This window comes from Eptatretus burgeri, chromosome 2 (assembly GCF_056783735.1).
Source record: "Eptatretus burgeri isolate ZD-2024b chromosome 2, Ebu_testis_v1, whole genome shotgun sequence".
NCBI classification, from domain to species: domain Eukaryota; kingdom Metazoa; phylum Chordata; class Myxini; order Myxiniformes; family Myxinidae; genus Eptatretus; species Eptatretus burgeri.
In genome coordinates this window covers 58,673,684-58,686,056 of record NC_140962.1, presented here as the reverse complement: position 1 = coordinate 58,686,056, position 12,373 = coordinate 58,673,684, and the positions used below count along the sequence as shown (strand labels likewise).

Genomic DNA, 12,373 nt, shown 5'->3' with positions numbered 1-12,373 from the left:
ATTGTTACATCCAACACACTCAAACGACCAATCTGACGCAAGGGTTTTATGTGCCCGCGTGAAACAAAAACCACGTTTTCCCAGCAAATAGGTCGGTGCATAACCACAAGTAAATAATGCTTTTGGGGTTTGCACAAGGTGTGGGTAAACCCAGAGAGGATCACTGGGTACTTGTATTTTACATTCCAAAATCCCAAAATGGAGTTTAAAGTGTTTTCTCAGAGGGTAGGTCGAACTGCATCGGTAGGGTATTAGAGTTGGTATGTTGGCCGCTGAGCATGTCTTTGCATCCTTTGGCAAATCTGGGTCAATAGCCATGACTTTCTGGCAAGAAGGTTAGCGAAATGTTTTTGTACTTTTTGGACAGGCAATCCACCTTCGGACAATGCCCTGGCCACTGTTGTCAAATAGCGGGCAGGAGTTTATAAACATCCCGGATCTACGAATCGAGCGTAACCAAACGTTATTTCATTTAAAGTCACATTTTTCGAGAACGCAACGACGACGTTAAGTGAGGAGCAAATGTATTGCCATGAAAACAATTAAAGGCACACTTTAAGATGCAATTATGTTGCTTAAAATTAAATGATGCAAATTATGAAGCATCTCCAAAATTAAATGAAAACATCCCTTCCTCTCCCTTATCCCTCCCTATTCATTCCTTCATTCCTTGCGCGTTGCATTCACCTGCTGCCCCACTGTCAGTACATTGCTTTTCTTTGCTATTTGTCACCTCGCTCTTCCACGAGCTGAGATTTTGAATACTAAAAACAAAATATAACACAATAAAAGCAAAACAAATGTGACAAATACCCGACAAGCAAGCACACACAGACATACAAACCTGAGTCATATAGGAAAGGTTGAGTTCACAACCTTTGATCTTGAGAAGATGTGCGAGGAAGCTTTTAACCTTATGTAGAGACATGGCACCTGTGTAAGAAACATGAAAATAAAATGAACCTCCAGCACAACATGAGAATAATTTGAATTTAGAATGACCATAATTCCTGCTTCTGAGATATTTTACCCCCCAAAAAATACCCCAGTATACATGACATCTCATGATGAGCATGTCAGCAGGTCCGGTGTCAAAATTGACATCACAAATGTGTTTTTGTTTTAAAAACACCATTTCACCGCAAGTGGAAAATCCAACATTAGAAGAGAACTTTAACCGTACTCACAAATTACACTTCTCGGTTGACGAGCTAAAACTCGCTACGATCGACAAAGTTCACCGATTATACAGACGACCAGAACCCAAAATGAAAGTACAACTACATCTTACTTGGAAAAGTTTTCTTGATTGGTTTTCGTTTCGGATGGTCAGGACACAAGATGTTCAAAGCTGAAAATGCAGGAAATGTTGGTGTTGGAAAAACAATGTTTGTCGTGCTGGGATTTTGAGTTCAATGTTCAAATGGAATGCCAACATACACTTAGATTAATTACCAGTCCAAGCAATGCCAATACCGGCTGCCACCCTGACTTGTCCATGCTTCCTTGTACTCCCGTTCCCCAAAATCTCCACACCCAGTCCCCGTTTTTAGCTCACCTGGAACGTAGTTCCAGGGAGCTTATGGGACGGTGTGTCAGTCAGTCCGTCCGTCCGTCCGTCCACAAATACTTTCAACTTCTTCTCTGAAACTACACATACAATTTTGATGTAACTTTACCACAACATTCATCACCATGTATGTACTAAAGTTTGTTCATGGCATTAAAAAATAAAAATAAAAACAAACCTGGCCCCAAGGGAGTCTGTGGAGGTTACCCCCCCCCCCCCCCACAAATATGTATTTGCTTTCTTCTCTGAAACTACACAATTTCGATGAAACTTGACTCCAACCTTCATCACCCGTGATGTACCAAAGATTGTTCATGGCATTTAAAAAATAAATTCCAAAAGTATCTACTTTCTTCTCCGTTACATATTTTGTGGGTCATCCATGCCTACCAGTGGTTGCCTGATTATAATCTTATCCAGCCACTACCAGGTGAGTGCCCAGGTGTATTGCCCCTATGTTTTAAAATTCTCTCAATTATATGATGGCCCACGACTGATTGGAGAACTATCTTTTCCTCGAGATAGTGCAGCAGGTTATTACGTTGTTACGAATGCATGAAAATCCATCACTTCCACAACACACCAGGAAGATTGAAAGGAATGAAAATGGTGAGAACATTCACATCTCCACACTCACGTAAAAGATCAACCTTCATTATGTGCGTAGATGGCTGTAACTCCGATTCCTCCGGCGCACCAAACTCTGCAGCAACCAAATACACGACACGAGGTACTGAAGCTTTGGCACATGGTTAGAGAATATGGACAATCTTACCAGATCCCAGTATGCTTGGTGCCATAAAGGAGTTCCAGTTGAATCAACCACTATTCAAAGGCAAAGTTATATTATATTTAAGCTACACTTAAACGGAGAAGGATCGAGAAAAATAAGTCAGAAGTAAAAGAAGTGGTAAATACTGTTGCATCACTGTATGTGACAACTGGTGAAGTGAGACAAAGTGGAACTAGAGGAAGTAGTGTATTTCAACATGGATTCCAATGAGATGTGGAACAACCGAAGAGATGAAAACTTTGGGTTGGGGCAGTGAACAAGTACTTCGAGATACAGAGTATCCTTTTATGTCTGATAATAAATGTATGCCAAAACCCAAAGGATTACAGATATTGAATCAAACTTTCAAACCCAACACATTTACATATGGCAAGAGCAAGGAATGCACCATTAAGTAATCAATAAAATCAATCGGACGGCACAAGTGCATGTTATCAATAGTTTAACAACAATTACAGTTCCATTCCCCAAAGGTGCAAAGTATCGACCACAATATGCTTGGAAGTTAGGGTTAGGCAAGCCAAATCTGCTTGGAAGTTAGGCTGGGTTAGGGTTAGGCAAGCCCAATATGCTTGGAAGTTAGGCCGGGTTATGGTGAGGCAAACCCAAAATGCTTGGAAGTTAGGACGGGTTATGGTGAAGAAAGCCCAATATGCTTGGAAGTTAGGGTTAGGCAAGCCAAATCTGCTTGGATGTTAGGCTGGGTTAGGGTTAGGCAAGCCCAATATGCTTGGAAGTTAGGCCGGGTTATGGTGGGGCAAACCCAAAATGCTTGGAAGTTAGGACGGGTTATGGTGAAGAAAGCCCAATATGCTTGGAAGTTAGGCCAGGTTAGGCAAACCCAATATGCTTGGAAGCTAGGCCAGGTTATGGTGAAGAAAGCCCAATATGCTTGGAAGTTAGGCCGGGTTAGGCAGGCCTAATATGCTTGGAAGTTAAGACGGGTTATTATATGGTGAAGAAAGCCTAATATGCTTGCAAGTTCGGCCAGGTTAGGGTTAGGCAAGCCAAATCTGCTTGGAAGTTAGGCTGGGTTAGGGTTAGGCAAGCCCAATATGCTTGGAAGCTAGGCCGGGTTATGGTGAAGAAAGCCCAATATGCTTGGAAGTTAGGCCAGGTTAGGCAAACCCAATATGCTTGGAAGTTAGGCCAGGTTAGGCAAACCCAATATGCTTGGAAGTTAAGACGGGTTATGGTGAAGAAAGCCCAATATGCTTGGAAGTTAGGCCAGGTTAGGCAAACCCAATATGCTTGGAAGCTAGGCCAGGTTATGGTGAAGAAAGCCCAATATGCTTGGAAGTTAGGCCGGGTTAGGCAGGCCTAATATGCTTGGAAGTTAAGACGGGTTATTATATGGTGAAGAAAGCCTAATATGCTTGCAAGTTCGGCCAGGTTAGGGTTAGGCAAGCCAAATCTGCTTGGAAGTTAGGCTGGGTTAGGGTTAGGCAAGCCCAATATGCTTGGAAGCTAGGCCGGGTTATGGTGAAGAAAGCCCAATATGCTTGGAAGTTAGGCCAGGTTAGGCAAACCCAATATGCTTGGAAGTTAGGCCAGGTTAGGCAAACCCAATATGCTTGGAAGTTAAGACGGGTTATGGTGAAGAAAGCCCAATATGCTTGGAAGTTAGGCCAGGTTAGGCAAACCCAATATGCTTGGAAGCTAGGCCAGGTTATGGTGAAGAAAGCCCAATATGCTTGGAAGTTAGGCCGGGTTAGGCAGGCCTAATATGCTTGGAAGTTAAGACGGGTTATTATATGGTGAAGAAAGCCTAATATGCTTGCAAGTTCGGCCAGGTTAGGGTTAGGCAAGCCAAATCTGCTTGGAAGTTAGGCTGGGTTAGGGTTAGGCAAGCCCAATATGCTTGGAAGCTAGGCCGGGTTATGGTGAAGAAAGCCCAATATGCTTGGAAGTTAGGCCAGGTTAGGCAAACCCAATATGCTTGGAAGTTAGGCCAGGTTAGGCAAACCCAATATGCTTGGAAGTTAAGACGGGTTATGGTGAAGAAAGCCTAATATGCTTGCAAGTTTGGCCGGGTTAGGGTTAGGCAAGCCCAATATGCTTGGAAGCTAGGCCGGGTTATGGTGAGTAAACCCAATATGCTTGGAAGCTAGGCCGGGTTATGGTGAGTAAACCCAATATGCTTGGAAGCTAGGCCGGGTTATGGTGAGTAAACCCAATATGCTTGGAAGCTAGGCCGGGTTATGGTGAGTAAACCCAATATGCTTGGAAGCTAGGCCGGGTTATGGTGAGTAAACCCAATATGCTTGGAAGCTAGGCCGGGTTATGGTGAGTAAACCCAATATGCTTGTGATAGAATTGTGTAACAACAAGAAAGAACAATTTTTTTGGCGAAGTCGTAAAACAATAACAACACTGAATCTTCGTATCATATTTCCCATTGGGATACTTTCAAAAGTCCAGAACGTTCAGTGTCCTGAACTTCTTGTGACCAATTGGATTTCCATTCACATATGACGCGTACTCTTGTCATCCGATGGGAATTTATGACACCCAATCATTGGCACACGTAATTAGCACCAACGAGTGGATAAGCAGTGACCAACGATGAACACCAAAACAAATAACATTCATATTCATCCACTGTCGATACCAGTATACTTCAGTAAGTTACAGGTTACTGGACTTTACAGCATTTACAGAGCGATTGTGAAATTATAAACAGATTGTGGTCTTTGTTTAACATGCCAATTGCAGTCACGAGCCGACACGAACACGATAACCGCCAGAGCTTGTGACCTCCGGTGAGCAACTGAACCATCAGCGTTAGATGTGATGTTTGGTTCTTAAGATTTCCGACTCCGTCTTTCAAGATTTATTTACATTTCTGTCAGGTTGCAAAACGTTTTCCTGAGGAAGAATCCTGATGTACCAGCTGTACTCCAAGGCAGATTTAGGAAGAGACGAGGTGTGCCTAACCATCGCTTCACTGATGGGATTGATAAAAAATAAACATTTAGTAGTAGTTGTTGTTGTTGTGGTGGTGGCTGTGGTTGTTTGTGTGTTCCTTGCATGTACTTTTATTGATTACATGTACGAGTCAGTAAGTGACCACTATATTCGTTATGTGTGTGTCTGTCTGTCTGTCTGTCCCGAGCATAGCTCCGTGGGTTTTGATCCGATCCTGATAAAATTTTGATGGGAGGTTTATATCATGATCGCGTTGTGTTTTCCTGATAATGGGCGTGCTGTGCCCATTACGGGCGGAGCCACGCCCAAAAAAACATGTGTTTTTAGGGGGTAGCCGGTTTCAAGTTACATCTTCTCCTAGGGGGTTTGTCGAATCTGACAGGGGTTTCGGTATTTGGTTAGCCCAATGGCACCTGCATAGCCCCACGGAGCTCGATTTTTCATTTTCATCCCAATGTCAAGGTCACAAGGTCACGAACTTCGAAAATGTCAAAAAAAAATCAATAAATTGGGCATCGAGCTCCTCGGGTTTTCAACTGTTTCGAATGAAAGTTGGTATGCAAGTAGTGCTCTTCGAGTACTACAACTTTCATCATTTATGTTTTTCCCGATTCCCGCCAGTTTGCCCGTGGCGTCCCCTCGAAGGTCAAAAAATAAAAAAGGCGAACCGTGTACATTGCTCGTGAACCATCGCCGTCTCCAGACTCGTATATTGTAATATTGCTTTGAGAAATATAATGATACTGCACATAATTTTGTGTGCTCCTTCGGTGTCCTTCTAAAGGGTTCCTGCTGTCATCAAATAATAAATGTTACCGTTGGAACTGCTGCATCGAGTTCCCATTTACGCTTTTTCTTCAATCCCAGAAACACTTTTTATATTACGACTAAACGGATCAAAAAATTTTGTTCCAAGTAAACAGATTATATTCGCTTTCCAATGGACCGTACCATTTTTATTATTCTACGACAGCAGGAACCGCTACATTGAAGCTCGAGGTCCTGCTCCTTCTTCTTTTTCAATCCCAGGAAGACGCCCTATTAAAACACGCATTTTTAATATTAAACGGACACTAATTTTTGTTCGAAGAAAATCATCGATTTGCTTTCCAACCAAATATATCGATCATTACCTTACCAACATCACCATTTTTATTATCATATGACTGCAGGAACTCTTTAGAATTAAGCGTGACACACGGACGGACGCTCGTCCTTTTAGTTAGCAATTCAGATGATTGCGCATTCAATTAATGCTTACCAAGACATTCCCTCCTGAGCAACATTTAACACAATTATCAAGGAAGTAATTGCAATTTATTGTTCTACAATTAAACTTAGCTGCATGCTCGACCTCGAATGCTTTCACATGTTGCAACCGATGGTTGCACAGGAAGATCCGAACTCTTTCATGGCACGAAGCATCATGGGATATGGGGAAAAAGCAACACCAAGACATCTTGTGATTTTTGGTAACAATCAAGGGCGTCCATGCAGTAGTTTATGTTGTTTATACTCAGGCTTTCCCGTCACCTTCTCCATGCTGCACCTTGAAAACAATGCCCCCCCCCCCAAGAGACACCACAACCACACCACTCTTACTCTCAATGAGCTGCTGGTATCGAGGGTGAAGCTGTAAGAATTCTTCACTTGGACCTTTTTCTTCCCGGCCTCCAGCTTTTTGCCACTCCACTCCAAACCTCCTCACGTAGACCCACTCTGCTTGACTCCGTTCCTTCTTGCTCACCTGCACAAGGTGCAAAGGTGTGCAGATTCAAGATGACATCAGCTGTCGAGGAGTACTGACTGGTTTTCCTGAATCAGGACGCCGAGGTTACAATGTATAACAGTGGTGAGAAAAAGGTTATGAACCCATTAGAATTTTCTGTATTTCTGCATAAATTTGACTGAAAATGTGATTAAATCCTCACCTAAGTCCTAACATGACTAAACAAATAGCGCGCGTGCACACACACACACACACACACACACACACACACACACACACACACACACACACACACACACACACACACACACACACACACACACACACACACACACACACACACACACACACACACTCTACTTTTTTCATGTATTTATTGAGAAAAATGGTCCAACATTCAATTTGTTTGTCAGAAAAAGTATGTGAACCTTTACATTCAGTAACTGGTGGCACCCCCTTGAGCAACAATAACTTCAACTAAACGTTTCCCGTAACTCTGGATCAGTCCAGCACTTGGAGGGATTTGGGCCCATTCCTCCTTACATAACTGATTCAACTCAGAGATATTTGTGGGCTTTCTTGCATGAACTGGTCGCTTCAGGTTCTGCCACAACATTTCAATTGGGTTAAGGTCTGGACTTTGACTTGGCCATTCCAAAACACAAAATCTCTTCTGCTTCAGCCATTCTGTTGTGGATTTACTTGCATGTTTAGGATCATTGTCTTGCTGCACGACCCACTTTCTGTTAAGCTTCAGCTCATGGACGGATGCCCCGACATTCTCCTGTAGAATTTTCCGATACAATCTATAATCCATAGTTCCTTCAATGATGGCAAGCCGTCCGGGTCCTGAGGTTGCAAAGCAGCCCCAAACCATGATACTCCCACCACCATGCTTCACGGTTGGGATGAGGTTCTTATGTTGGAATACAGTGTTTGGTTTACGCCAAATGTAACATTTCTCATTTCATCCAAAAAGTTCCACTTTCGACTCATCTGTCCATAGGACATTCTTCCAATAGCCTTCTGGATCATCCAGAAGTAATGTTCTTCTTCGAGAGTAGTGGTTTCCTCTTTGCTATCCTCCCATGCACACCAAGACGACCACTCTTGGAAAGAGTAACAATGGTGTTGAATTTTCTCTAGTTCTACACTATCTGCCTGATAGTGGATTGGTGGAGCCCAAAATCTTTACAAATGGTTTTGTAACCCTTTCCAGACCGATGAACATCAACAACTGTTGGAGGAGCCCAACATCAATGAAGACCTGATCACATTTTAAGTCAAATTTATGCAGAAATACAGAAAATTCTAATGGGTTCATAAACTTTTTCTCACCACAATGTAATGCTCATGTCATTTCCTCACCCCCACCCCTCTCCCAACCTCACACCTCCCTCCCTCCTCCATTCCCTTTCAAACCATGTTCACTTCGGGTCCCTGCTGTATCTCATGTCCTACTTGGGCCATTTCAGTTTGCGTGCCCATCAACACATGCCAGATGTTTCATGGCCATGGATCTGTAGTTGAAATGGGATCATCGAATGCAGTGCTTTGCATGTCTGTAATTGCTTCGATTCGTACATCATATGATAGTGGGGCGGCTTAGCCCAAATATTCAAAAGAATTGTGCATTTTGTGATACAAGCACCAAATTTGGCACAAATGTACATTAATATGTTGCGAACATTTTCAGATGTTGGGCCACTTGAAATTATCTCTTTATGTCCGCCGTATTGGATTTCAAAATGGCCGCCACTTGAAATCTACATTTGCTATTATCTCTGGACGTAATGCAGCTATTGACTTGATTCTGGTATCTAAATGTATTTTTGGGGGCAAGGAATCCAATGGTACCATTTTCAACTTAATATTATCTATCACAGTCTGTTATATAATTTTATTTGGAAATTATCTAGGCAAGTATTGGATTCAACATAATACATTGTAAAGAATGTCATAGTTCTGTAAATATAAATTAAAAAAAACTATACTAAATCACTAGTAACAACTCAGACAATCTCATATATACTGGCAGTCTAAAATATAAATTCACATCCCATTAGGAAACAAAGTGACCCATTCATTTGTGTTTTTCATATGCATATTTTATGAAACATTACATTCATACAGCTCTGACAGAGCTGGTCCCCTGGTTCCATGCACTGGATCACACCCACTATGCTAGGTGGATACCAGTGCACCTGAAGGACATGGCCAAACTCACCATCAAACACCCAGATGTAGCCAGGAAATTCAGGGAAAGCCACTTCACCGTTCAGAAAACACAGAGGGTGTTCTCTTCAATCCCGATTGACCAGGCACATGAGCAGAATAATGCCTGCATCAAAGGAGACGGTGGAGCAGTTGGGCTCACTGACAACCCTAGTACCCTACGTCGCTGGATGGTTGCGGGACCAGAAGTTGCCAGGGTGATCGAAGAATTCCAGGATGGGTACCAACACTGGAGACGGCAAACAGCAGACACACGTCATCATGATCAGAAGCCAAGTGTACAGGCCTCATTTGTGAAAGATGTTCGCTCTCTCGTCGGTGTCATAGAGGAGATGGGCAACCCATTCGAGGAGGAGAGTCAGGATGTAGTCAAACTGGACACAAAGGAGATCGCAGATCCTGCTGCTGTGGAGACCGTGATGAATGCCAAGAGGATTGGCCAAGGGCAGTTCGAGGCTTTCACCAGAGAGTGTCTGTTGGACAGAACAAAGGCAGTGGACGCACCCATTCCTCGTAACAAGCTGAAGGTGTTCAGCACTTCCACTCCAAGAAGCCAAAGCATAGGTCAGCAACAGCTCGCCGCCATCAAGAATGACCGTGAACTCTTCGCACGCCTGTACATTGGCTGCCAGATGAGGGATGGAAACCTTGAGGAGTTCTTTTGTCACGAGAATCAGGCATGTCCTCCTGCATTGTCTGTTGGTGGAAGCCTCTGCACTGGTACCAAGAGTGATATCCTCACATGCTTGGAAGAAGTCTCCGACGCAAAGACAGAGACTCCTGTCACGACCTGTATTGTGCTTGATGGAGCAGCCATCGTCCAGATGCTGAAGCCGGCTGCATCAAAGACCTTTGAAGAGTATGCGCAACAGATCTTCATCCCATATATGTCCACGAAGCTGCAAACAGTGTCACGCCTGGATCTGGTCTGGGATACTTACCTTGCTGATTAGGGTGGTTCACAATATAATGGTATAAGTAAAAGTTTTCCAAATTTTGCCAGATCGCATTTTGCTTTGTTCCTATTGACATTTTAAACATCTGAACCAAAAATTGAGCCAATAGGACACCAGTAAAGGGTGGCACACTTTTTCACAATTTTTATTGCTCAACCTAAGCTCTATGGACAGTTGCGGAACTTACTGAGTAATTGCTAACATCATGTCCCAAGCCCTTTGCTGTCACTATAAAGGATGCAGCAGCCTGACGATTGGATAGACCCTCTCTGTCCCATGTTGTTGTCAATGAAGCAACAAGTACTTCAGATGAGCCTCGCTTCTTTAATCCTGCATGTAAGATATGGCTGGGCTTGGCAGGCGTTGCCCTGTAAGCGAACTCTTCGTCTGAACCATCTTCAGAGGCTGTTGATGAATCTTGTCCAACTTCTTCCCTCAATCGAGATAGCGTGTGAGTACCTCGGATACACTTCTGTTTTGCCATTGTTTCTGCACTGTGTTCAGCTCTTGCGTTTCTCTCAGCTTCTCTTGCCCTCTTTCTCTTATCCTTCCCTTGCTGAACCTTGCCTACACATCCAAAAGAGCATGACATCCGGTCTTCTCTTTGGCGCCTTAGAAATTCTTTGTCTTCTTCGGGGATCTTCAGGTCGAATATGTTTGCTGCAGCAATATCGAAGAGGTCCTGAAGATCCCCTAGCCAAGTTTCACGACGTAAAAGAGCTCCATCCGTCTCTCTGTTTTTCTCTTTTATTAGTTTCTTGTACTCCGCAAACAGCTTCTTGATCTTTTTTCGAAGATTGGCATCAGTCATCGTCGGTAAACTGGCTCTCTCCCATATCTTCTTTACTTCATCCATTGTTGCTGTTGTGGCCTTTGATAATACCTTCCCCTCTTCAACATGATAGAGGAGGTGGAGTAGCACTTGCTCCTTTAAGGGAAGGCGAGCTCCTAAAATGGAAGGTAGAGGGGGCTTCTTGAGCAAGTTACATTTCTTTCTTGATGCCATTATGCCTGAAAATAGAAAAAAACGTCAACATTTTGAAAAAGTGTGCCACCCCTAAAATGTGCAGCAATTGACTCCATTTTTGGTACAGATGCTTACAATGCCAATTGGAACAAGACAAAAAGCGATCTGGGAAAATTTTGTGAAAATAAATTTTGTGAAACACCCTATTGCTGATTCACTGAAAGGTAGTACACGTGCAAAGCCGGGACAAGGTGTGCGGAGACGTGTGGTGGCTGCCGCAGCCATACCGGGAAACTGGCAGAACTTCCTACGAGTGGACAGCAACAAGACCGAGCTGTTCAGGTTCCTCTCAGCAGCTCTCATGGAATGGTTTGACCAGGAGGACAAGCAACTCGTCATTACTGATGGAGAGGCAGTGCTCAGCAAGCCACGACTGCCAGATCTGACCTCACTCGCCCCATGTTACCATGAAGAAGCTGACAGTCGGATGTTGCTGCATTCATCTCACGCAGTCCAGCATGGACACCATGCAATACTCATCCGGACTGTAGACACCGATGTTGTGGTGCTGGCAGTGTCCCTGGCACAGGAGTTGCAACCAGAAGACAAACTGTGGCTGGCATTCGGAACAGGCCAGAGTTTCCGATACCTAGCAGCACACGAAATAGCAGCTGGATTGGGACGAGAGAAGGCTCGTGCACTGCCAATGTTCCACGCTCTAACTGGATGCGACACTGTGTCTAGTTTTCATAGACATGGCAAGAAGACTGCGTGGGCAGTCTGGACGGTACTGCCAGAACTCACTGAGGGGCTGCTGCTGCTGCTGTCCTCTGCACCTCGTGACATACCAGACGATGCAATGCGCATCATTGAGAGGTTTGTGATCCTGTTGTATGATCGAACCAGCAAATGCACAGACATTGACAAGGCCAGGAGGAAATTCTTCTCAAGGAAGAACAATGTGCAGCTCATCCCTCCAACAAAGGCAGCTCTGGAGGAACATGTCAAGAGGGCAGTGTATCAAGGTGGACATGTGTGGGGTCAGATACTGCTGCCAGCACCAGAGCTCCCTCCACCAACCAACTGGGGTTGGTCTAGGACTGGAGAAGGACAGTACACACCTTACTGGACCAGGCTAACTGAGGCAGCTCACAGCTGCATTGAGCTGGTTTCTTACAAGTGCAAGAAAGGGTGT

At 44.0% G+C, this 12,373-nt stretch overlaps 1 protein-coding gene across 2 annotated transcripts in view; it reads right to left on the bottom strand.

The window, feature by feature from the left end:
• The window catches only part of TBCE (tubulin folding cofactor E), a 61,681-nt gene that overhangs the window by 2,072 nt on the left and 47,236 nt on the right, over nucleotides 1–12,373 (bottom strand). For both annotated transcript variants that reach the window (XM_085869457.1, XM_085869456.1), the window contains exons 13-16: nucleotides 6,894–7,038; nucleotides 2,208–2,273; nucleotides 1,292–1,351; nucleotides 845–933 (exon numbers count right to left, since the gene is read on the bottom strand). In XM_085869457.1, coding sequence (XP_085725583.1) covers nucleotides 845–933; nucleotides 1,292–1,351; nucleotides 2,208–2,273; nucleotides 6,894–7,038 — 360 coding nt within the window. The remainder of the gene's footprint in view (nucleotides 1–844; nucleotides 934–1,291; nucleotides 1,352–2,207; nucleotides 2,274–6,893; nucleotides 7,039–12,373) is intronic.